This window comes from Manis javanica, chromosome 11 (assembly GCF_040802235.1).
Source record: "Manis javanica isolate MJ-LG chromosome 11, MJ_LKY, whole genome shotgun sequence".
NCBI classification, from domain to species: Eukaryota; Metazoa; Chordata; class Mammalia; order Pholidota; family Manidae; genus Manis; species Manis javanica.
In genome coordinates, this window is record NC_133166.1 from 16,945,406 (window position 1) to 16,972,727 (window position 27,322).

The window sequence follows — 27,322 nt, forward strand, 5'->3', positions numbered from 1 at the left end:
TTCTGGAATTCACCCATCTGAGATACTCCACATGAGCAGCATTTCTGAACAAGCGCTGGGAACTTGGGATGCTAATCAGGGTCCCCGCCACACTCCCTTAGGGACCCTTTCCTGCCAGGGTGGATAGCACCAGTTTATTATGGGTGATGCACAAAGAAATGAAGTAGTCACCCCCAGCCCACAGCCACTACCAGGAGAGTGGAAAGATCAAGGCTACCCTAACATTGCAGAGCAGATCTAAGCTCACTGCATTTTATTTAGCCAGAATCAGTGTCATCTGGGAAGATTAAATCTGTGCTATGTTGTAGGGTTAAGTCACAGGGGACATTCAAGATAAACAGAACACCTCTTCTGTTACTGCCACCTCTAAAAGAGATTTAAAGAAAAACTAAGTAATTTGAATGAAAATTATACTTAAATAAGCTAAAAATGGAGATACCATTCATTCAATGAAAAGGGCTACTATATGCTACTCAGTTCTTCAGGTGTCAGCTCACATGCTACCTCTTCTGGCAAAACCTCCCCTGACCCTTCTTCTCTATGTGCTGAGATTCGTATCTGTTCATATCTGGCTTACAGGACACTTAACATAATGCTGTGGCTATTTACTTATGGTCTGCCTTCCGAATCTGACAGATGGTACTTGAAGGGGAGAGATGGGATTTTATTCATTTTTGTATTTCCAATGTTCAGCTTGGCACCCTCTAGCACACAGTAGCCCTTTTCATTGTTTTGCTTATTTTTCCTTGGGTGGTGCTGGAAATTACAAAAGAATCCCACAATTCATTTATAACTGACTGCAGAAGGGGGACTACTGAGCTGCCGAGTATCATAGAAGCTTCAACAGAAGACAGTGTTGACACTGCATGGAGTCAGAGCTGGCCAGGGTCTTTTCAGTCAGTCCCCAGATGGGGGTGGGACTGTGGCAAAAACTGTGGGAGAAGGGCTTGTGATTCAAACTCTTGAAATGTTTTTTAAGCAAGGCCTTTCTTGTTTTCTGGCTTGGCTTTTCAAGCCCCCTGTGGTAAGCCTGATTCGTAATCCTAGAAAAGATGCTGAGCCACTGATATGGGCACCACGTGGCGCTGGACTGGGCATTATGATCATTGGCAAGAGAATTTTTCTCAATAGCTGGGTAGGAGGGTTAATTAGGCCAACCACTGGGGTCAAAAACATTGGGCAACTATCTCCCAAAATAGGGACATTGTCCCCATAAAATTTTGCTTGGATTCAGTTGTATGTCTCTAGCTAGCCAGTAGGAAAGAAGAAAGGGCCCACCAACTGGCCTGTGTTTGTTTTCCAGTCACAGTCCAGCACATAAATACTACCTGACCGCAGACCCCATGAGCGGGGTCATCTTCCTGTCTGACACCAACAGCCGGCGTGTCTTTAAGATCAAGTCCACTGTGGTGGTGAAGGACCTTGTCAAGAATTCCGAGGTAGTGGCAGGGACAGGGGACCAGTGCCTCCCCTTTGATGATACTCGCTGCGGGGATGGTGGGAAGGCCACTGAAGCTACACTTACCAACCCCAGGGGTAAGTCCTTGCTTTTTACACACTGTCAGTAACATTTATTAGGGAGTCAAACGTTGGCTGTCTGGTAGTTAGGAGTCCAACTCCAGTCAGTCTTAGACTTGAAAGAAATTATAAATCGGTACCATGTGATAGCAAAATTCAGGCTTCAGAAATACATGTTTATCATTGCAAACAATTTTAGAAAATACCAAGAATTCTACAGAGGAAAGTTAAAGTTGCCATAATTCCATCTGCCAGAAATATTCCTGGTTAATTTCTATCTTTCTTCCTAGTCTTTTTTCTAAGAGTCTGTGTGCATGTAGTGCTCACAAAAAACAAAGTGAGATCATGTTAAACAAACTGTTTGAGTAGCCTACTTTTTTCCCTAACTGATACAGCATAACATTTCTCTGGACCATTAAACAGTTCTCTATATAGTCATTTTTAGTGACTATGTAAGAGTCCATCAAGTGGACATCCCATCATTTATTTTCCAGTCCCCTGCTATTGAACATTTATGCTCTCATATTATATTGCTTTATGAAAACATTGCCTTATCACCTGCAGATGTTCATGTACTATAAGATGGGTTAACTCTAAGTTTCAGTTATTAGTCCTTCAAAAAGTTGGACCTCTTCAAACCCAAAAATCACAATTTTTCATTTGTTTATTCAGCAAGTATTTACTGAGTATGCAGCACACTGTGGTTGCATAGGTGAGTTCATTGTAATAGAATAAACAGATTCACTTGAGCATGAATCACTCTGATATGATAGAGAGGAAGAAGTGTTCCCTGAGATGCGAGGACAAATCACTGCAAGGGAATTCAGAGCCAGGAGAGGCTCCTGGGCCTAGGAGACTGCAAAGGTTTTTTGGAGGAAAGGCCACCATTATTCAAAGCCATCCATTAGCAGAGTGTTTACTGTGTGCAGGCCCTGGAGTCAGTGACTTATAGTGTCTAAGCCTCAGGGTCCTCATCCGTGACATAGGGATAGTAATACCTTATGTGTGCACCTTCTAGAATTTTTCTGAGGGTCAGAATTACTGTATTTCATATGCTATCCTATAAACATGTGATTGTGTTACTTAATAGTGCCAAAGTTCAAGGCCTCTCCTAGACCTAACTGTGACCCTATTAAATGAATTAATGGTTGGGAGAGTTGTTGGTAAAATGCAGTCAGTATATGCACTTTCAAATCAAAGAAGTGGACTCTACTGAAATCAGCAGTCCTATGTTCAAATTCACATATTGCCATCTGAGAACTGTGTGACTTTGGGTGAGCTGCTTAACCTCTCTGAGCCCAATTTCCCTTTTTATGAAACAGAGATATACTGTGTTGTTGTGGTACAACTTAAATGTATCAGGAATGTAAATGCCAGTAAAGTGGTACCAGGCACTTGGTAAACATCCCCTATATAGTGATTCCTTTTATAATTGTTATATCATATCATATTAAATTACATTATATTTTATTATGTCCTAAATCATCATCTGTGTTATATACCTGGAGTAGTTAGGTGGTGACTCTGTGAGGTAAATATTGCAACATCCATGGTTAATCTCCCTCCTGATTTTGACCTCATAATACTGAGACTAGCCTGGAGTGTGAAGAACACTGGGCTTGCACCTAAAGACTGCATTTCGGTTTTGCTCTGCCATCTCCCAGCCCCTGACCTCCTCTGGGCCTCGGCTTTCTCACTGGTGAATGAGCAGACTGGGCTAACCCATCCTCTGAGACCACATTCAGTTGCAACATTCTACTCTCTTGGAATTACAGGTTTTTCTGAAGAATTTAATTCTTTCTCAGTTGCTCTGCACACGTGTACTCTATGCTCCACTCATACACACACATGCTCACTCACAGATGTGGGGGCAGTGAAATTGCCCAAAAGCCTATATAATTAAGTCAGATAAAAATGACAAGGGGGCCACAATATGCAAACACTTTACAGCAGGGAGAAGAAAAGATGTCCATCTATTTAGCACAACAAAAGGAGAAAGAATGAAGTCATTAGTCAGGGAACAGATCACTTGTATTAGCGTATTAGCTTGCACAGCCAGCTTTGTAAACAAGAAACCCAGCTGTTCATCTGGAGTGCTCATCAGCCCAGCAGCTGAAGGAGAAAGAGCACAGCCAGGCAAGCTCCCGTCTTGGTACTTAAAGAATGTAACTTACATTCTAGGCAGGGGCAGAACAACGGCTTCCCCTACCCTGAGGCCGCTGCGTCTCTGTGAAGTCGCTCTCCAGCCCTGATCAGCCTTGGGAGGGCACAGGAGGCACTGCTGCTCACTGGCTGTTCGTCCCTCAGAGGCCCCTGGGTGTCTTAGACCACCCTGTGGACCAGTCATGGAGAGCTGGGCCTCAAGAGCAAGGTTCCTTGAAACCCATAAAATGCTGGTCATGTTCTCATAATTGTAAGTCACTAATAATTATTGAGGGCTAACTAGTGACAAGTCAGATGTTATTACCCCATTTTATCAATGAGGAAACTAAGATAGGAAAGTGAAGTGACTTGCCCAATTTTATGCAACTGGAACATTTTATACAGTTGACCCTTGAACAACATGGGAGTTAGGAGTGCAGACCCCATGTGCAGTTGAAAATTCACATATAACTTTTGCCCTCCCACAAAAAGCTTAACTACTAATAGCCTACTGTTGACCAGAAGCTTTACCAGTAACATAAATAGTTAATACAGTTTATATGTTATATGTGTTATATACTGTATTTTCACAATAAAAGAAAATGTCCTTCAAATTGTTGCAAATCTCCAAAACATTTTCCAATATACTTATTGAAAAAATATTCCACATATAAGTGGATCTGCACAGTTCAAACCTGTGTTGTTCAAGGGTCAACTGTACTTTTAGTGTCTGTACCTCTGTGAAGCTTTTTCTGACCCCTTTCTCTCAGTTCCCTCCCCAGAGAAAACTGACCAGAATCTCCTTTATTTTACCAAGGACCCTCTTGGGCTTCTGTCCTCCCTGGGGTCACTTCACGTGGTACTGACTTCCTCCTGTGCCTCCCCATCTAGACTGTGTGCTCCCCAGGGGCATGTCCTGCCTCTCTCAGCCCCAGCACCCCTGAGCAGGTCTCAGTCTGGGAGGGGCACATCTCAGTCTTGCGGTCCTGGATCTGAGGTGGGAAGCAATGTCACCCCACTAGCATTTCTAAGACATGCCTTGGTCACATTCCCAGCCACGCTGAATCAGTATTTCCAGGAGGGAGGCCAAGCAGAGCTGTGTTGGAAAAAAAAGCTCTTCAGGTCATTCTGACACACATCACTGGTTAAGAAGTATGGGTTTACTAGAATGGCTCTCGAACTTTGATTTATATCATTATCACCCAAGGTGCTTGTCAAAAATGCAGATAGATACTTGGGCTCCACTTGAGGTTTTCTGAAGCAGCTACCTGGGAAGTGCATTTTAGCAAGCTCCCAGGTGATTCTCACACCCATTCAAGAGTGAGAAATACATAGAGCAATGCCTTCATTGAACAGCTGAGAAAACAAAGGCAGAGACGTCCAGTGACTCGCCCAAGATCACATAGCCAGTCAGGGAGAGAGTAAACGGGGTGGAAGAGCTGAGCAAATGGAGCAGACAATGTTGAATAATAATTCAGATTCCTCTCTTCAACGTACCTTTTTAAGAAATTCATTCTACCAATATTTTCTACACAAATCCAAACGATTTTTTTTCTTAGTCTCTGTACTACTACAATGACCAATGAAACTAAAATAATAACCAAATAGGAAGGCATGAAGGATTATTATCTTGGAAGAAAAGAAAAAAATGTTACCAAACAGGGGATTTGATTATTATAAATACAGGGCTTCAGAAATAGGTTAATTTAAGTAATTCACAGTTTTGATACTGAAAAAGATCCTCCTTAGTTCACCCTCAAGTGCTTAGCAAACCCCAGAAGTCATGCGCCCAGTGTTAGTGGACGGTAAGGTGCTGGGTAGACATCTGCAGAGTGACTAAGTAGAAGGACCAGAGCCTTGGGGAATCTGAAGACCTGGGTTCTAAGCCCCACTTTGAGCAAGTCCAAGCCTCTGGGCATCCATGTCCCCATCTTCAGAAGGGGATGAGCATTGTGGGGAGGATCTCAGTCACAGGGGACAGGTTCACTGCCAACCCAGAAGGCTCCATCCATGAGTGTGCAGTTTCCCATTTCTAATGCTGAATTCGCTGTTTTGGCTTCCATGCCCCAGGCATCACAGTGGACAAGTCCGGGCTGATTTACTTTGTGGATGGCACCATGATCAGACGCGTGGATCAGAACGGGATCATCTCCACCCTGCTGGGTTCCAATGATCTTACCTCAGCCCGGCCCCTGAGCTGTGATTCTGTCATGGATATTTCTCAGGTAAAGAGAAGACTCTGTCTACTAGACTGTCCACTTATGCATCCTCTCACCTGGCACCCAGCCGACCTGCTAGCCATTCATCTTTACAGGGCGCAAACCTTTTCAGAGCACACTCTTGGTGCTGGGCCCTGAGGAGCACCGAGGACACAAAGATTAGTAGGACATAACTCAGTGCTCTGGGAGTTCACCCTCAGGAAGACCAGTGGGTGACAGTGGGAGGCTCGGGGAACCGTGAAGAAATCCATGCAAGGAAGCCTCAGAGGCAGCAGAGATTCACACACTGTGATTTTAAATCCATAACTACCTGAATTCCCTCTTTGGAAACACTTACAGGTACTTGTACAATTTTTTCTGTTTCTGGACTCTAAGCTGCATGACAAGAGGAATTGTCTTGTCTTTCCCTCTGCTGTAACCAAGGGACCTCATACACAGGAGGGGCACAATCAATATTTTGTGATGAGTTAATTGATTGACTGACTGATTGAATCATAGCTTTGCTACTTACTAGCTGAGTAACTTTAGAAAAGTTTCTGAGGCCCTTTGAGCCTAATTTTTCATACCTGGAAATGGAAATAAATGACACTGGCATGGCAGGATAGCTTTGAAAACACAGGAAGTAGTGCGTGCCAGGCTCTTAGCACTGCTTGGCTCTTCAGAGGTGATTGATAAACAGAAGTTTCCATTTTCACAAAGGAAATGACATTTGTGTAGGGTTTTGAAGTTTGAATAGGGAGTTGTTGGGGGAGCAAGGAAGAATGGAGACATTTCACACGAAGGGAACAGCATGTGCAAAGATACAAAGATATGAACAGGCCTGGTACAATCAAGAACACTGGGAACATTGGAAAATTAAATGCCTGAGCCTGGGGTTCTTGGAAGTAGCAGGAATTGAAACTGGAAGCATGATGGGCCCAGTTAGGGAAGAACCTTACCATACACAGCAGACAGTTTAGACAGTGGGCACCAGGAGCTTGGTGTAGACCCAGGAGAGACATCAGGCACTGGCAGTTCATCATGTGCTCAGTTTGTCCTGCAGTGACTTGGCAAGGGATGTGTCCTTTATAGCTAGACCCTGTGGCAGGGCCTGGCCTGCAGTCAACCAGCGAACACCCATCTTGCCAACATTAGCAAAACCAAGGAAATAAGGAGGCAGGAATTTTAGTAAATCACAAATTGGTATTAGCAATAGCCACACTTGGTGTTTTAAGCCCCCTCACTTCTGGGGGGGAGGCTGCTTTTCCTCTGGCTGCAGACCCGCCCCTGTGCCCAGTGGGCTGCAGAGCCTGGGAGGCCTCACCGTCATGCCTGTCTCGGTGTGGTTTCCCTCTGCACCAACTCATGTGGCTGCTGTGCTCCAGAATGGAATCTGTTCCCTGCCACTCGTCTTTCCAGTTTGGCAGGCTTCCCCTTGCTGGCTCAACAGTTTCCCTCTCCAGTCTGTGAGGAGCTTGAATTACCCAGCAGGAAGCAGCCACAGTCTGAGGATGTACATATGAATATTTTCAGTTCTCAGAATGGGCCCTGCACCAGCCAGCACAGGGTGCCCATGAATTTCAATCCACACATCGGAAGTTTGTTTAACTCTGGAGTTACTGCCAAGCAGCCAGACCAAAGGCATGGAAGGCAACTGGTATATCCGGGAGGGGGAAAAACCCATGTTTAGATTCTGAGGTTCTGTGCTAAGTTCTCTGTGCCCCATGGTTCTCACTACCATTGTTCAAATCTAAGCATGGAATTCTCTTTACCAAACTCTCCAGACACAGGCATGTATTTTAATATACACATGCGGGCAGGAGGCACTGGCTATCATTCTCCAAACCTCCTCTGTTAGAAACACCTCGCTACTTTACTGTCCCATGGGGAGCCGGGAGGTAGGCTGGAAAGCTAAGAGCGCAGCTTGGTGGCCAGAGTGCAGAGGGGAAAGCCAAGGAACTCAAAGCAGCCCCTCTGGGAAGCGACAAAGACCAGGCCTGAGGAGAAGCTGGAGGGGGCACAGAGGAGAGAAACCACAGAAGATGTTGCCCCCCTGTCCAAACGGGATTAGTTCTCAGCTCAGCAGGCTATGGCCTCCCCAGATGCAGAGTGTAACTCTGTGCTTAGGGATCAGAATGATTTCCTGAGAGCTGACTGTGTGCTGAGCACTGTTAGAAGTGGGGACTCAGAGATGAGAACAACTTCACTTTTCTTATGCAGCTGTCACAATAGCCCCAAAAGGTAGATACCCTCTTCCCCATTTTATAGATAGGGAGAATGAGGCTTGGTGAAAGAAAATGCAGTTATAAATGCAGAGCCCTGTGCTGGGTTCCATCAGGGATGTGGAGATGCATTTCTTTTATGGAATCATGTATTGTACATAAATTGCCTGACACAGTGCCTGGCAGCTAGTGATAGGCTGTAAATATTCATTCCCTTTATAATTTACAGAGAACTTCCTCGTACATTGTCTTGTTTGATCCTTACAGTTATGCCATGTAATATTTATTACCTCCATTTACATAAAGGAGAGGGAGTTCACAGTAACCTGAGGAAGATCACACCCACAGGAACTGTGGAACCGAAAGAGGAAGCGAGGTGGCCTGGCCCCAAATCCCTCGCTCACTCTATGCCATTCAGCGGTCATTCATTCCTGCATCCTTTGACAGTCCATTTCTGAGAACACAACGCTGCAACAAGGCCGTCAGCTCAAAGTGCTGTGATAAAGGTGCAGGATGCTTGGAGGATGGGGAGCAGGAGCCTCGTTCCACCGAGACCATGGAAGTCAGAAAGTCTTGTCCCTCTGCTTTAGTGATAGGAAATTAAGCCTCAGCAGCATCCTCAGTAATAGGGAGGTAAAGTCAGAGAAGCCTGGGTACTTGGTCCACGCGGAACCATCACACAGGCGCTCTGACAGAGGAAGGGCTGACTGCTCGAGCACCGCACACTCTCTCCCAGGCGTCAGCGGCAGGATGGTGCCGGGTCTTCCCTTCTTCCCCTGTTTCCCTCCCCGCTGCCCACCCATCCATCAGGGAGCCATCTTTTCATTATAATGACAGGCAGAAAGGTCTGGGCCAGCAGGTCCCCAAGGTGCCACAGGACCAGAGGGCATCAAATATTTAGCAGCCAGTGTCAACAAGAAATGGGTTTTAGGAAATTGAAAATTCCCCTGTCACTTTAGAGTAAACTGTGTTCTTGATGCAGCTGGAGGCTGCTGCACCGCTGTGCTCCAGAGGCGTGGAGAGGTGTGGAGGTGGCCCTGGCAGGTGGCTCTGGCATGCCTCTGTGGGGACAGAAGGACCCGGGCTGGGAGGGAGAAAAGAAGACTTTAGGAAGTAGGCCTGATGATCATGCTCCTAAGAAATGAGAAGGGGCTGCCTCATCCTGAGAATGGCACTGAGCTGGAGGGGCAGGTAGTGGGCACACCTCATTTGTGTTCAGTTTACTGGGGTTTCTTACTACATTTGCGAACTACGACATGTACATTGTAGAAAACATAAAATGTGAGAAGTTACGAAGAAGAGAGTTGAAATTACTTCTAATCCCAATACAGTTAACATTTTAGTGTAAATCCCTTCAAGCTTTCAATCTCCCCTCCATCCATAATCTATTTGTGTATTTTCCTCCAATTAGGATCACACTGAGTTTACAGTTCTGTAACCTGTTCTTTCCAATTAATACATAGTGAACAGTTTCCCATGTCATTAAATACCCATCTATAACATCACTTTTAACAGCTGCTCAGAGCATTCTAAGTTACAGGGTGAACTAAATGCAGTGTCATTTCTGCAGCCAGTTCTCTGTCATCGGGCATTTAAGTTGCTTCCAGTTCTTCACCATGACTTAGATGGTTGTGGGAAACACCCTTGTGTACACGATGTACAAGAACAAATTCCTAGAACAGAAATTTCTTCTCTGAAGTCATACACTCATGTAAATAAGCCCCAAATTAGACTGAATGTCAAGGATTTGTAGAGGGCTCAGGAACCTGAGGTGATGTGTCCCATGGGGTGGCGTTAATAAATCAGCTGGAGGCAGCACGTGTCAGCACTTCCAGCGCATGTGCAGTGCAGCTGGGCCTCCGGGGACACAGTTGGCCAAAGGCTTCCTTTGGGTCCAGCTCCTCCCAGTGTATTGATCCAGCAGTCCAGCCTCCACCCCAACTGAAGTAGGCGCTTCTCAGCTCAGACCCTGCTGGCTGCAGTCCTGGCATGCCCACCCAAAGGCTCACTGTGGTGCCTGCCAGCCTCCCCGCCAGGCTCAGACCAGGGCCCAGGACTTCTGAGCCCCTCATTCCCATTGGCAGCTTCGCTGATCCCTTCCCAGAGGACCTGCTCTCTGAGGTGCTAGGAGCCATTTTCAAGGACAGGGCTTCACAAACTGCAGAGTGCCCAGGAGCCACCCGGGGATTTTGTTTAAATGCAGATCCGTTCAGCAGGTTTGGGGTTAGAGCTGAATTCTGCATCACTGACCAGCTCCCAGGCGCTGCCGGTCCAGCGATCACACCTGAAGGAGGATCCACCGTGGTCCCCAGCCCCACGTCCAAATCACCCAGGAAGCTTTTGAAATCATGCCAGTGCTCTGCCCACACCCAAGGATCTGTTTTAACAGGCAGAGATGGCATTTGAGCACCATTACCTACTAAAATCACCGCAGGTAATTGGAATGGACAACCAGATTTGAGAATCACTGTCTGGAACCATCAAGCAGGAGCCATGGATATTTTGTCTTGACATCCCTAGCACCTAGCCATGCATTAATATTTTCTCCCCAGTTCATGGAGAGTTTCTCTTACGCCCTTGAACAACTCCTACTTGAGCCTCCAGATTCCGTCTGCCTTCCCCTCCCAACTCCTTCACGTCAGCTGCGGTTAATGGGGCTTCCTGTGGGTCACTCCACACTGTTGTCATTCCTGTTTTACAGATGCAAACACTGAGGCCCCGAGAGGCAAAGTAACTTGCCCACGGTCGTAAGTGGTGGGGCTAGTATCTGAACCCAGGCCCATCTGACTCCAAAGTCTAGCCCTTGCCTACTTTTTCTTTGCTTCTTGTTGTTGTTGACCCCCTCTTTGTGTGTGGTCAGTCTAGAGACCAACAGATGCCTCAGGGGTGGCTCTTCATGGTTTCAGTCTGATCAGGGGCTGACATCCGCTGTTGATGACAGACTCTGTGAGCATCAGGCGGGGCTGCATGAGAAGGCACTTGGGACAGTTGCAGGCTGAACAGGGAGTGGGATGATTGCTGGGCACCTTGCCGGGCATTTGAGTGTCAGTGTCTCCATTGTCAGGTTCGCCTGGAGTGGCCCACAGACTTAGCCATCAACCCAATGGACAACTCTCTCTATGTCCTCGACAACAACGTGGTCCTGCAAATCTCCGAAAACCATCAGGTGCGCATCGTCGCTGGGAGGCCAATGCACTGCCAAGTCCCCGGCATCGACCACTTTCTGCTGAGCAAGGTGGCCATCCATGCAACCCTGGAGTCAGCCACCGCCTTGGCTGTGTCTCACAACGGGGTCCTGTATATCGCTGAGACTGATGAAAAGAAAATCAACCGCATCCGGCAGGTCACCACTAGTGGAGAGATCTCACTAGTTGCCGGGGCTCCCAGTGGCTGCGACTGTAAAAATGATGCCAACTGTGATTGTTTCTCTGGAGATGATGGTTATGCCAAGGATGCGAAGCTGAATACTCCATCTTCCTTGGCTGTGTGTGCTGACGGAGAGCTCTACGTGGCTGACCTTGGGAATATCCGGATTCGATTTATCAGGAAGAACAAGCCTTTCCTCAACACCCAGAACATGTATGAGCTGTCCTCACCAATCGACCAGGAGCTCTACCTGTTTGATACCAGCGGCAAGCATCTGTACACCCAGAGCCTGACCACAGGAGATTACCTGTACAACTTCACCTACACTGGGGACGGCGAGGTCACACTCATCACGGACAACAACGGCAACATGGTGAACGTCCGCCGAGACTCGACCGGGATGCCACTCTGGTTGGTGGTCCCCGACGGCCAGGTGTACTGGGTGACCATGGGCACCAACAGTGCCCTCAAGAGTGTGACCACACAGGGACACGAGCTGGCCATGATGACATACCATGGCAACTCCGGCCTCCTGGCAACCAAAAGCAATGAAAATGGATGGACGACATTTTACGAGTAAGTACCAAGACAAGATCATTTGATGTTTTGTTTCATGAGATGTATTATAGGATTAGAAGTGAATCGATGGCAATTCCTGTATTAATTTTTGAGATATTTCATTTTAGTTCAAGATTTGGGATGTAAACTGCTGCCTATAATATGTTCTGTACATTCATATTCCAGATGACTGTTCGTAGGAAGGAGCATAGTGTAGGAGACAGGGCATAGCTTTGGAGTCAGAGGCATTGGGCTTGAATCCCAACTCTTCCATGGGCTTTAATCTCTCTAGGCCTCAGTTTCTACATCTGTAAAATGGAAACAATGGGTACCTGCCCAACAGGCCACAGGGAAGTGATGTAGATGAAAAGTACTTGATGGAGTGCTGGCATCTTCATCATGACCACTGTCCAGAAATACAGCAGTGGGAGAAGGGACAGCTGCATGTGAATGAATTTCCAAATGTAATCAAAGCTCACATCTTCAAGTTTCAAAAAATTTATTTTCACTTTACCCATTTTGGATGGAGTTTAGGAAGTGCCTCCCTTCTCAAACACGTTATACAAACACAATGAAACTTTTCTTCTTATGAATCAAGGTCATTAGTGAGGAACAACCACAATTGTATATTATGCTGTAATATGAAGGTAGCTTCCAGGAAGTGAGGAAATGAAGCTGCAGAACTCTGCACCCTACCCAAAGTGATTCTAAACTGTATTAGCTCGTGTCTAATGGGTACATTTTTACTGCTTCCTCCCTGAGTGTGGCACTAGTGTGTCACTATTTGTTTCAGTCTTTGTGCATACCTCAAGTAGCTCACTTCCCTTTTCTTCATCTAGGATAGGGCTTTAAGTGATATGGTCAGGGAACCAGAAGATCAGACTGTTTCAACCTAGCTAAAATCAAATATATATATAACATATATATATGGTTTTCTTCTATGAGCTATTTTAATGAATGGACTTTGTAATATCTCTTTTTCTACTTATATTTTTTAAAGCTTTTTTTTGAGGTCTTAGCCATATTCCAGGCAACTGAGACTACTGATATGTATCTATTAGGTAAGTATGAGAGCAATGGAGAAGGAACTAGCCTACTGAGCATCAGATATGGGATAAGAACCACATTATTGAAATTAAACCTCACAACAGCTCTGGAGGATGCGTGATACTATCCACTTTACAGAACTAGAAACTGAGGCTCAGAGAGGCTCATCTGCCTACTCTTATATAGTGAGAATATGTTAGAACAGGGATTACAACCCAAGTCAGTCTGATGCCAGAGCTCATGTTCTTTCAGCTCTGTCCCACTGTCCCCTGCTCAGTTTGTTAATCCCAAGTGAATTTAAATCCTGGAACTGTAAATTTTTCTCAAGCTTGATCAACCATCAGTTTCTCACAGTCAGAATCCAAAGGAAAAGGGTCTATAATAGATTTTTTAATACAATTTGCACCAACAAATATCATAGCAATTTGTACAAAGTTCACTGGCCAAATTCCTTTCTCCAAACAAGGGCCTTGTTAATTACAAAGAAATGACAAAGATCCAGAAAAACAGCAATTATCTTGATTAACTCATCAAAATGAAAATACACTAAATAATTCAATTTTCCCCCATTGCCTGATGGAAATATCTCTTACATATTATCTAGCTAATACAGGGGTTTCTTTGTCAGAGCAAGACAGTACACTCAACTAGTTCCCAAGGTCTCTCCCTCAAATCCCACACCAAATACTTACACATCTCTGCAGCTGTTAACTCTCAACCATCCCTGAAATCTAAAACCATTTCCTACACCTCTACCAGGAGGGACCCCATTTCCCACTTCCTGTCTTCCCTGATCAAACATACAGCCATGGTTGATGGTTTATGAAGAAGGAAGTTGGTACAGTCATTTTTTATAAAATGGCATTTAGAAATCCAAAGTATCAACTTCATAGCAGTATCTACAAATGGACGATGAAAGCCCTAAAATAAAAAGAGAAACTCAACTTTTATTGAGATCTTGCTGTATGCCAGATGTTTTCCTATTTAATCTCTGTGGCAATCTTAGTACAAATTATCATCCGCATGTTTTACAGATGAACAAACTGAGGCACAAAGTGATTAGATAGCTACTAGAAAATCACACAGTGAGTAAATAGCAGAGCCAGAACCCAAATCCGTGTTCTTTCACCTACACTGACTGAGTTCACCCTGGGTTCTTGGTGAATTATCTGTGATAGGAGTAAAAATGTATCTATTTCATAGGGTTAGTCTGAGGTTCTAAATTTCAATAAGATAAAATGTGGAAAACTCAATGACCTACTCATCCTAAGTCCTCAAGTGAGAGCGTCTGTTACTAGTGTTGTTTTTTCAAGCAGTAAGTGGCAGTTACAGTAACTGCAGAAATATTGTTTGGGCATGAAAGGTATTACCTGGGAGCAGCTGCAAGTAAATTAATCAGAGGAGAAGACAAAGGTTGTAATTGACGTAGGTAGGAATTAGAGGTCACACCAGAAGAACAGAATCAAATATCAAGTCTGAGGGTTCAAGGTATGAACTCAGAAAAGGGGATCAGGGATCAAGGTATGAACTAGGAAAAAGGGATCAGGTCCCTGAGCATACCCAAAACAGGCTGGAAAAAGGCATGTAGAGTGCATCGAGGAAGAATGGTTCAGCTCAACTGTGAGCAAAGTCATACCCAAGTCTCACCTAGACAGAAATAATGCCTGCCCTACCCTGTTTCAGGGCCTTTTGAGGATCAGAACACTAAAGATATACTGGAAGTAAAAATACTTTGCAAACTATGAAGTTCCCAAGAAGTAAAGGTTTGTGGTGTGTCTTAACACAGATTTGGACGGATTTTGCCAATGTACAATGCTCTAGTGAATTTCCTACTTGTAACATCAAGAGGTAGCTAAGTGGATTCCAACCCAAATGCTCTAATATTAAAGAAAAAAAAACCAGCCCTAGCTTGCCTGTGACATAGGCTATTGCTGAAACAAGTTTTAAGTTGGCTTTATTGATCTTCTCAACAGATTAAATAATACATCTAACAAACATGACACACTTTAAAGCAACTTGACTTAAAGAGTTCACAGTTCTGAGTTATCAAGATTACTTTCCTTCCCTCAGTCCATAGGTCTGCTAGTAAAAAACCTCAAAGGACTCTATAATTCAATCTTCATCTCAATGTGTGGCATCATTAATTTCAGATTTGGACTCCTGGGAAGATGATATTTGGTGGCTAAGAAAACAGCCTGATGAACATGAGGCAGGTTCCAGCATTCAGTTGAAACCAGCTTTGCAAAGTTTCTAGGGGGAAGGGCTCTGGCATCCCGTGGTGCCCTGTGACAGCTCCTGCCATAGTTATGCTCATGCTAACTACTGTGAAAATCTAATTTTTATCTCTGTATCAAGCGTAGGGCATGCCACCTAGTAGGTACTCACTTAATATTTTTATAAATGAAATGTAAGTTCAGAGGGAAGGAAGTTGAAGGGGAAAAAAATATGCCGTAGTAAGAAGAATACTCCATTCAAATCCCAACATCATCAGTGCTCCCAGCAGGACATAGAATTCATCTCAAATGGTTCAAATTAAGAGACTTCTGGGTTTTGCTTGAGGATGTAAGAGCTAAAGAGTGGATTCTTTTCAACCTTACAATGAAAATAAGCCAGACAAATGGTAAATTCATGACTTTTTCTTCAATTCTTTTTCTGAGGTCACAGGGTAACTGACAATACAAGGAGATACTTACTCCTGATGAGAAAGACAAAATGTGAGCACTAGATTCCCTGGGGATAAACATAACCACTAACTAGTAAAAAAAGTTCAGCTAGGATGGTTGGCAAGCTCCTGAAGGCTAAGTGTATAGTGGCAGAAGAGTATGAAGCTCTTGGAGACTGTAGAAAATGGGAGAGTCCCCATCCTCTCGAGAACTTTTCTCCACAAACCCCTCTAGGTACTCTCAGAAAAGAGAAAAATTTAAGAAAGTGTCCTTTACCATAGGCCTGGGGGAGGGGTACTGCAGCTGCTCACAGAGGGGCACAAATAACTGCTTATTCCACCCAGATCCTTCTCACCTTATCTCCCAGAGAGGAACAAAAGCCTTCATCTATGGAGAGAAGGACAACTAATACTATCCTAGTTAGGCACTGGTACAAACTCACTATAGGTAGAAGAGGGGGGAAAAATTAACTTCTGCTAGAAAGTGAGTAGAAGTATGTAATTGGCCCAGAATTACAGCCTGCAAAAAGGGCAGCAGCACTGAAGAGAACACACTCCTGAGACTCAGGGACACAGGGGTAAAAGAGACTTAGCCTTAAATCAGAACAAAAGAGAACTCTCTCATGTTTACCACCCCCACTGCTAGCTAAAAAGCTGAACATCACAGTGAAAAGCAGAATACTGCTGGAAGGGAAAAACTAAAAGGAGCAAGACCATGGGATGAGACCTCTCTGATGCCCCTATCAGGAGGGGATCTAAAGCTGTGATGGAATTAACGTTGGGGGGAAAAAATACCCTCTGGCAAACCGGTTTCACAAGCTAAAAACAAAGCATTGCTAGAAGAATTTAAAGCCTATAATGCACTAAGGTTAACCATAGAAATAACAAACTTCAAAGCCAGCCCAAATCCTAACTAAATTAATTCAAATCCCCTCACGAAAGTCCTAGCAGGAGGAAACTCATACCCATTTCCAGGCATAAAGCCTGTTACTCTGGTCTCTGCGTTGCTGTCAAAGATGCGGCACACTTTCAACCAAACATACAAAAAGGCAAGAAAAGGCAACACACTCCCAAGAGACAAAGGAATCATCAGAACTACATTCAAATATGACACAGATCTTGGAACAATCTCCCAGGGAATTTAAAATAACTATAATTATGTTAAGGCTGTAATGGAAAAGGTGAACAATATGCAAGCTCAGATGGATACTTTCAGCAGAGAAATAGAAACTATTAAGAGAGAATCAAATGGAAATGCTAGAAGTGAAAAATAGTTACAAAGATGAAGAATGTCTTTGATGGGTTTATCAGTAGATTTGACACAGCTAAGGAAAGAAGATGGGTCAATATGAATTATCCAAACTGGACTACAAAGTGAAAAAAGTCACAGAAAATACAGAACAGGGCATCCAAGAGCTGGTGACCATATCAGCTGATCTGATACACATGTAATTGAAATTCCATGAGAAGAGAGAAGGAGCAAGGCAGAAGAAATATTTAAGGAAATAATGGTCAAGAATTATCCATAAGTAATGACAGACACCAAACCATAGACCCAAAAAGCTCAGAAAACACTAAGCAGAATAAACACACACACACATATCTAGGTAGGTGTATATTCAAACTGCTGAAAAAAGAAAAATCTTGGAAGCAGCCAGAAAAAAGAAAAGGAATTTTATACAGAAAAACAAAGACAAGAATTACAGCAGACTTTTTATCAGAAAACATGCAAGGTAAAAGAAGTGTTAGAAGGGGAAAAAACTGTCAACCCAGAATTCTATACCTAGCAAAACAGTATCTTTCAAATAAAGAAAGATTATAGAGGTATAGGCAGAAATAAGAAAACCAAGAAAGGATGGTGAGGCATCCAGCACTTTTTAGTTTTTACACTGAACAACTATGACCAACCCTCAGGCTGAAGAACAAGGCAGGGAAGGAATAGGATATTGTTAGTGAAGCCCAGTAGGAGCTATAACAACAAAGGAAAAGCCTCTGGCACACACTGTAATTGTGGACAGATATGGCCACTATTATAAATTTTATAAATATGGCACTGAAAGAGATAGGAAGTAATGAAAACTTCCCCTCTAGCCTACCAGTCTCTTGCCAGTACCTACCACTGAGTGAATTCAACCATAAGAAAGACATCAAAGGGATCCCAGTGATACAGTTTGCAGGGGTCAGCTCCTCTGGACACAAAATGGATGTGAGGGGGGAACAGAATAACCAGCACAGATCCTGGCTGGCTCTCACAGACCCACATGTGCAGCAGAACCAGGATGCAATCCCAGATCTACCTGAGTCCCTTCCACCAGATGCACTGCCTCAGGTACATCAGTAGTCAGAGATAAGACCAACAGTGGTAAGGTAGACCAGATCTTAGAAATCCTGAAGGCTAGAGTTCATTGTTGGGATATATTCTGTGAAAAATATGCAGCAAGTGTAAGATTTTATTGCAGAAGCCAAAAAGTGCTCTGGTACCATTTTGAAGGAGCTAATGATGCCATGATACCAACTATCTGTGTGCACATGGTGCACATGCTGTGAACTCTAGTTAATCACAGAGGATGCAGTGTCCGCTTCCTCTTGATGATGCTGGTGGTTGAAACAATCATAGATGAAAGTCATGACAATCAAATCTTCATTTTCCAACCAAAATGTCCCAGTCAGAAAAAGTTAGTATCAGGGGCAATTTGGCATTTTCCTTGCCAGCAGCAGCTGGTAAGTGGCTGGAGATCTGAAATATTGAGTGTGAAGGAGAAGCCTGGCAGTGTGTGTGATGATACCCATTAGCAGTCCTCTTCTGAGAGCCAGGTTCACAGCAGCTGTATGAATCTTTTATGTGTTTTCTTGCCCCATGTTCCAGAGATTCTTTGGGAAAGTAGGGTGAAAAACAGGCAGTGAATGGAAATAATGAAAAGGCAGTCCTCTAGCCATCTCCATCACAGCCCCAAATGGGGACTTGGCATCACTGCAAAGCCAGTTGCAATGTGATCAAAGCAAAGCATCTTGAAGAGAAAACTGTCAGTCTTCTTGACCCACTTGAGATTCCCAAACACAATTTTTTCTTTAACATAGTGCTGAACACAAAGGTTTGATCTGAAACAGCATCATTTTTATGGGATGCTTGATGACAGAACACAGACTTTAACGTCAGAGGGATCTGACTTTGAATCTATATTCCTCTGTTACCTGTGTGATCTTAGGCAAGTTATTTATCCATTCTGAGCCTCAGCTTCACGAAACTGAAATGACAGTAATAATGCCTCCCTTTAAAAGATGGTTATGAGCACAGTGCTTGGTACATAAAAGGTGCTCTATGAATATTAGTGAACTTTTCCATCCTCATATAGACGGGGGGAAGTAAAAGGGGTGGAGTTCATAGTTATTTTCAGTCTACATCTTGAAAAAACAATAATAGTATCTACTATTTATTTGCTCATTCATTCATTCATTCATCCAAGAAATAAGTATTGAGTACCTTTTGTATGCAGAGTACTCCTCTAGGCATGATACTGACAAGGCCCCTGTCTTCACAGAGTTTACATTCTAGTGGGAAGAAACAGACAACAAACAAATACATAAACAATATAATAAGTATAATGAAGATACATAAGACAGTGATAGAAATGAAAGGACCTATCTATTTCAGAAAGAGTGATCAGAGCTGACCTGGCTGAAGTGGTAACATTTGAACTAAAACATGAGTAACGAAAGGACCTAGCCATACAGCATTGGAGGGAAGAGCCTCACCAGCCAGGGGAGCAGTATGTATGAGCACCCCAAGCCTGGTCTGAGCTTGGCATGTTTGGAGAACAGAAATAGATGTAGCAGAACGCAGCAAGTATGGAAAAATAGGGTTCAAAGTGAAGCAGGAAGAGAGGCACAAAGGACCAGGTCATTCAAGCAGCAAACATTGACATTACTGAGTGTCTGCTATGTGGCAGGCCCTCTTCTAGATTCTGAGCATATGTCAGTGACCGAACAAGTCCCTCCCCACAGGGAGTTGACATTGTAGTGAGGGCAGTCCCATGGGGTCCTACAGGCACTTCACATATTTTTTTTGATATTCACAGTACCTAAGGTAAGTATTATCATCCTAATTTCATAGAGGAGAAAACAGGCTCACAGAAGTTATATGTGGCCTACCTGAAGTAATATCCCTTGGCCCTGGGATAGGGAGTTTGATGGTTAGCAGGAAAACAGGACAGAATGCCCATGCTCTAGGCTCACACAGCTGGCGTGTGGTGAGCCTGGATTCAAAACCTAGGCCATGCGGCTCCAAGGACCTTCACGCACCAACACGTTCCTTCCATTCCTCTTGGTTAGAAAGAAAGAAAATTGGCCAGTACTTTAAAAAAGTCCACAACAGGGGCCATTGTCAATTCATTGTCCAGAAGTCACCCAGTCATGGGGCCAAGGATTAAAACAGCCCCTTGGAATTCAGAGGGTGCAGAGAATATCCCCCCACCACCCCCAGTACCTTGCTGGGCAACACCAGCCTCCCTTCTCTTGGCAGCTCAGTAGCAGGAAGAGAAAGGGCTCCACAGAGGGGCCACAGGCAAGGTTTCAAGGTCCAGAGAATGGTCAGCTCCAGTTCTTCCCCGCAGAGGCAGAAGCAGTGGTGTTCTGATGGGATAATCATAGGTATTGATCAGGCAGCAGATAGATCCAATGGCATTTCTCAAGCTCTGGAAGGCCCTGAAATGAATGAGTAAGAGACAAGAAAATTCTGTAAATTGGCTGTTCTATCTGATGTTCATTTAATTAAGACATTCAGTCCTTCTAATGGAAAATGTGAGAGTGAAAATTACTGTTTTCAGCCATCTCAGATAAAATGAAAACCAGATCTTGAAGGCATGGGGCCTTTTTATTGTATCTTCTTCAGGCTCAATTTAATTATGTATTACAGGCTACCTTCAATAATAATTACAATTGTCTGCCTTTATACAAAGCCTCTTTCTGTCTTGGATACTAATACTCTGGGCAGATGCCTACGGAGACTTAAAGTTTTTAGTGAAAGCACTTGTCTCTGTATTTATACATTGAGCAGATGGTTATCATGGACCTACTGTGTGTCAAGCCTCTGTCAAGTCCTGCAGGAGGTAGCATGTGGTCTGCAGGAGGTCTCTCATCTCCAACAGAGCGGGAAAGAGGCCTTATATGTCCAATCCTGCATTTGTTTATTTGTTCTGCCAGCATTCCCTGCCTGTCTTCCCTTCCCCCAGGGCTGGGGAAGCAGAAACAGACTGAGAGCCAGTCCTCTAAGGTCCCATTGTCTGCAGTTGGTGGGATCCAGATTCCCAGCCTGGCTGTCTGGCTCTCTGTCCTGACTCAAGAGCTCCCAGGCCAAAGCAGGAGACAACTTAAAAGCCAGCTATTAGGATTTCTCTCAGACTGTTCAAGTACAGTTGGACAATATCCATCATATCATAGACAAATTTTCACAAATGCCTAGGGTGCCTAACTGGTTTTCTTGGCTTCACTGGAGATGGCTGGTAATTATAGATCTGCTTTGGTTATGTAACTGTATTCCTATTATGTTAATGTGTGTGCACAATTTAATTAGTAGTTTAAAACCTATACATGCTTAAGTTACTCTACAAGAAGATATGTCAAAGAAATAATCAATCCTCCCATGTTTTCTTCTGTCTGCTACCTCTATAGCTTTTCTTCTTCCTTCCTAATTACAACCATTAAATAGAATTCGTGCTTCATATCGAATTTACCGAGTATCATAATTCCTCCAAGTGGTAAAGATACCTCAAGACAAATGCTGGGCATAGAAGCCACAGGGCATAAATCTGCAAAGAAGTAAAAAGCTAACCTTTTCAAACAATATTGCTTCTCTCTCACTTACCAACTTTACATCTCCCTGTATGGCCCCGGAAGATGACTGGTTAGCCAGAGACGGGTAAGATTCCTCAAGGGAGGAACAACCTAAGACAGGCACAGTCGCAGGGGGGCCATCAGGTGAGAAATTGGGGATCAACAGAGGTGAGGCTTAGAACCTCACCCCCCCTGTTTTGAGAGAAATCTTCTGCATCCGTGGATGTTTTAATGCCCTTGTCTAGCTTGGATTAACACTTAGTCTACAGACACACACCTGATCATCTACATTTGCTCTCTTACAACAGTAAACTATGTTTTCTACCTTTATCTTGCATCTACCTACCACTTCAGCATTTTATTAAAAATAATAACAATAATAATAATAAAGGGAGAAATGTGGGATCCACATATAAATCAAGTATAAAAATCAAACGGATATTCATATTTGACCTGATTGTTTATAGTTCATAATGCGTGATCAAAACCGAAAGTTTCTGTGATGAATGCCCTTGTACTGTTCACCATGTAAGAACTTATTCACTATGTAAGAATTTGTTCACCATGTAAGAACTTGTTCATTATGCTTCAGAAAATTGGAGACTGACGAGAATTAGACTTGGGGTGGATTAATGATTGTGCATTGAGCATTGACTCCCCTATACAGAATTTTATTGTTGTTAACAACCATTTGATCAATAAATATGAGAGATACCCTCTCAAAAAAAAAAAAAAGCCAGCTATTAGGATGCAGGGACCCTTTCTGCGATAGAGCTGTGCCAGAGTAGCACTGGAAGGGCCAGGAGAGGCCAGAGAGCGCTTTAGGAGGTGGCATTTGAGCAAGGCCTAGTTAGAAGTAGTATGATATGACCTCTGACCCCTAATCAACAATCTGTCAAATCTTACTCATAATACACCACAACTCATTTTAAAGTATCTTGCATCGCCAATTAAAATCTTTTTTATCTGGTTAGGTCAGGAAATTCGATAGTTTGAGTGAGGAGTCTCATTAATAAAAAGTATATACATGGATATCAGGTGTTCAGAGAATCAAACTAGAACACACCCCATCCCATGAAATGGATCTTCCTGTTGATTTAAAAGATGATTCCAGATCTGACAGGACTCAGCTTACTCATAGACCACAGGTACAGTTAAGATGGTGCAGAACCAGTTTTGGGAAGAAGTGGGGTGTCTTGATTTTTGGCTCAGAGACAAGGAGTTCCCTAGTAATATTTTACTGAAGAGGCCTGGAGAGTGATATTGGCAGACATCCTATCAGTGAGACCCTGCTGTAATTGCCAGTAATTTAAAAGGTCTGCTTCCCCAAGGTGGCCATGCTCACGAGCTCCCTGCATTGTGGCCTTACTTAGGTTGTCATAGCACTTTCCTGATTATGAAAATAATCCATGTTAATTCTAGAAAATCTTGGGAATATAAAATATATATAAAAATAAGGAATTAAAATCACCTGTAATTCTGCCTCCCAGAGATAAGCAAACATTTTTGAGAAATTCCTTCCTGTTTGAATTTCTAGCAGCCATAAAGGATTAAAATGCACACTGGCCTCTCCTAGAGGCAACAGGAGCAGAGCTCTGAGAGTCTCTGGGTGAGAAAAGGACAAACATGCCAGGTCACAGCCCACGCATGACTCACCCTCCTGCCCAGCTGTGAGGGGCACTCTGCACCTTCAGCCCTCCAGTCCAGGTTTCAGGCTACACCACCACCCTCCCCTAAGCCAGACTGACCATTTCTTATAAGAACCTGACTCAGTGCTCAGGGAGGGAGATGAGACATTGTGAGAGGAAACGGGTTTCCAAAGTGCCTTAACTACCTACAGGAGAGCCCGAAGGCCTGACAGGGCCCAATGGCCTTGCCCCACCAAACCCAAGCCTGAGGTGTGTAGTAGAGACCTCTGTGCTGCTCACCTTCTAGAAAGGGCTTCCATTCCCCTTCCTCAATCAGCAGCAAAGAGTTTGAACTTTCCCAAAGCCCCTTGGCCCTTCTCCCAGAGTTGGTCTTTGGTCACAGACTAGGTGATTCATTCAAAAGATACCTCCTCTGTGACAGACTGTGGCAGGGACTGTCACAGGGTAAAGAGTGCCAGGATCAGTACCAGGGACAGGACAGAAAAGTCAACAGGTGGCAGAAACCATGCAGCACCCAAAACTGACCTTGGACAGAAAATTGCTCATCAAAGGCCTGCTAGTCTCACCCGAAACTGTAGGTGCTGCAGGACCTACAGGTCCCAGCACAAAGCCAGGGTGGAGCTGAATTTGCAGGCCCTTCATTTGACCGTTGCTAAAACCACCAGGGACACAAAGGCCAGATTTACCCCAGTAGTATGAGCAAAGCAGGAAAAAAAGTCCAGCAGGGAGGCTCAGAGTACATGGAGGACACGTATACGGCGGGACCCATTCTGCAAGCTTGAGCATGAGAAGAAATCAGAAATATTGGCATTTGGATGAGGAATTCACACACAAATGCAGAAGGGCTATTTAAACCTACCTCTCTCTACACTTCAGCCTCCCATAATTAAACATAACTAAAATGTTAACAGCCTACTGCCTGCCGGCCCCCAATGACTCTGCAGCAGGTAGGAGAGCCGGTGGGACAGACACCTGCAGATGGACAGCACAGAAGTGCTCACTGAAGACACAGAAGCAGATGGCACCTTGGAAGCAAACAGATCTGAGTTTGAATTTTGACTCCACCACACTTACTAGCTGTGTAACCTTGAACAGGTGACTTTACTCTTTGGCGCCTCAATTTCTAAGCCTCCTCCGAAAAGGAGAGGATACATACCTTTTAGACTAGTTGCAAGGATTAAATGAAAGAATATATGAAAGAGAAATGAGAAGCAACTAGGACCATAGCTGGTACATTGTAACTGTTCAATAATGATAGGTATTTCTTTTATTATTCTCAGGAGAATGGGATAGAGAATTAAGATTCAGTTATGGTGCTTCAAAAAGACCATACCAGCACAAAGCTGTGAATCCTGACAGCTGCAGATACACTGCTGCATGGTGCCAGATGGGCAGTCTAGATGGGAATAGGCTTCAAGAGCCCATCTGTCCAGCCTCCTTGGGTGGCAACAGAATCCTGGTTTGAATTCAGTCTCCTTTTCCCCGGATCTGTAGCTTCCTAGGAACCCCATCTCTAGTGTTCAGGAAAAGCCTCTATACCCAGTTCTTGGGGGGTTTGAAGGAGTATTCAGTTATCATGTGTGACTATATCACTTCTGGGTTCTCCAGCTCTAAGACTCTGGGTCGTCGATCTCATAGGGCCACCATCATCTCCCACCTCGTGGGTGAATATTAGCATATAGCTCCTGGGCACTTCCACATGTCCTCACAGTAATCCTGGGAGGTAGACAGGACAGGGCTTTCATCTCCTCACAGGAAAGGAAACTCAGAAAGGTAAGTCATTTTCTTACAGTCAGATACCAGCAGGTACAGTCCTATCCTGAAAACTATGTGCAAAGAGATAGAGGAGACATGAAAATGTATTCAACCAGAAAGAGAGTGAAACATGCAAAACTGTGACATAAGGTATAACATGCCAAGCTCCAGCTATAGCACCATTATATTTCTGTTACTCAGAGCCACCCCTTGGTTTTCAGGTACGACAGCTTTGGCCGCCTGACAAATGTGACCTTCCCCACTGGCCAGGTGAGCAGTTTCCGAAGTGATACAGACAGCTCGGTGCATGTCCAGGTAGAGACCTCCAGCAAAGATGACGTCACCATAACCACCAACCTGTCTGCCTCAGGTGCCTTCTACACACTGCTGCAAGGTGAGCCAAGGAGGGACTTGGGAACCTTGAGGCAGAGGGCTGGGCAGACCCCTTTGGAAGAGGAGGACACAAGAAACAAGCTGCTACTACGGGAGAATAGGAAAAGCATCGCAACTGGTTTCTCTCTGTATTACCACCTAATTTGCAAACCACACCAGCCTGAGTCCTGTAAGTTCTCTCCCAGAAGCTTTAGAGTAATATTTCATTGTCTCATTCCATTATCATCAGAACAAAGGGTAGAGACTCCGTTAGCTGCTAATCAGGTGACCTCACTATTCTGCCATTCTAATGGCTCCCAGATTAAAGGCTTACTCTCACACTGGTGCAGGCAAGGACAAAGGGCAGGAATAATTACATACACCTAATTAGGACAGGGATTTGCACATGGAGAAGTCTTTCCCAAAGCTCAGGTGAGAATGGTTTGTGCCTCTGCTAGGATTCCATAGAGAAGAGACCCTTCCTCTCTGGGTCCATCAAAGAATCCCTGATATGAGCTGATCTTTTAGCTTCAGATGAGTAGCAGAGCTGAGACCTCACTGGGAGCTGCCTGCCTGAATTGTTCTCCTGAGACGTGGTGACCCAGAGTGGTGCTTGCAGCTTTGTTGGACTTCGTAAGCATAAGAAAGCAGCAGTCACGGCTGGGAAAGCCTGGCGGGGGGTTTTCCCCACCCACAGGATGGCTTTGTCACTCCCAAAAGCCTTAGGCTGGCAGTCAAGGCCCAAATTCTAGTCCTGACTCTGCCATCTATCACCATGCCCCCAGTTTTCTTCTCTGGGGAAAGAGAGCAAGTTGAAGCCGTGATGAATGGTGTGGGGCAGCGCAGAGCTCAGTGCGGGGGTGGACCGATGGGTCCGATGCCTACCGTGCCGCCGCCTCCCTCTGTGACTGGGGCAGTCGCTCTTCTCTGAGCCTCAGTTCCTGGGCCCGAGGAATGGGGCTGAATTACAATACCTGCCTCATCAGGTTGCTCAGTTTCTTTAGAGAATGTACTTAGAGGGCGCAGCATCAGCCAGGTACACTGCATTGCTCAGTAAGTACTTGTTGGATTAATTAACTAATTAATTAACAGGCACTGTGATTTACCATAAGAAAATAACTATCTTTTCACAACCACTTTTACTCCAAAGTGTACCCTATGCCTTTAAAAAAGCTCAAAGATCAGGAACTGTTCCTAAAGAAAGAGAAACCATGCCTCGGTGTTCCGTCCCCACCAGGCCCCTTTAGTAGCGGGCTGAGCCATCCCCCAGGTATGCGTGCTCTGACTGGGTTATTGCCAGGAGAAGGTACCAATTCTTAGCCAGCCAGGCTTCTGCCTGGCCAAGGATAGCAGGGCCTCTCTTTCGTGGACATCTTGTCCTACAGGCCTAATTTATGGTTAAGAATTTTCTCATCCACAACATACCTGTCAGCCGGCTCTCAGCATTTTTCTCAAAAGTTAATGCAGGCTTTCTTATATTTAGGCAACTTTTTAAAATTCAAAAATGCCACATTTCCTCAGTTTTAAAATGTACCATCAATTTAATAACAACTTTGGGGTGGGGAGGATAGGGGAAGGATACACTGCTAAAATTCATACAAGAACTTCAGACACATTCCAGTTTTAGAAACATTAAAATGTGAAAAGGAAAAGTAAATCTCAGGATCCAGGAACCGTGGCACCTCTTTGTCCCTCTTTGGTACGTCTGCCAAACTCCCTTTCCTTCTTACCTAGCAGGCCCAGATGCTCAGTTTTACAGCAACCTCAGTAGAATCTTTGTAAAAAGCTCTTTCGTTTTCATCTTCTGTCGAACTATGGGAAGAAGTAAGAAGTAGCTGCTAATGAGCGACAGCCTTGGGAAGTCACAGCTCACATTAAATGGGGATCATTTGAGATGGGCCTCTACAGATGCTGTTTCATCCAAAGTCACCACTAATGGACATATGTGGATTCAGCAAAAGCAGCTTTAAAAGATAAATTGACACAGGCTTTTTCACTGTTCAA

At 44.3% G+C, this 27,322-nt stretch overlaps 1 protein-coding gene across 10 annotated transcripts in view; it reads left to right on the top strand.

Moving 5' to 3' along the window:
* TENM4 (teneurin transmembrane protein 4) overlaps positions 1-27,322 on the top strand; it is a 711,224-nt gene that overhangs the window by 661,495 nt on the left and 22,407 nt on the right. For all 10 annotated transcript variants that reach the window (XM_073215955.1, XM_073215950.1, XM_073215952.1 and 7 more), the window contains 4 exons: positions 1,304-1,536; positions 5,731-5,885; positions 11,145-12,022; positions 25,168-25,340. In XM_073215955.1, coding sequence (XP_073072056.1) covers positions 1,304-1,536; positions 5,731-5,885; positions 11,145-12,022; positions 25,168-25,340 — 1,439 coding nt within the window. The remainder of the gene's footprint in view (positions 1-1,303; positions 1,537-5,730; positions 5,886-11,144; positions 12,023-25,167; positions 25,341-27,322) is intronic.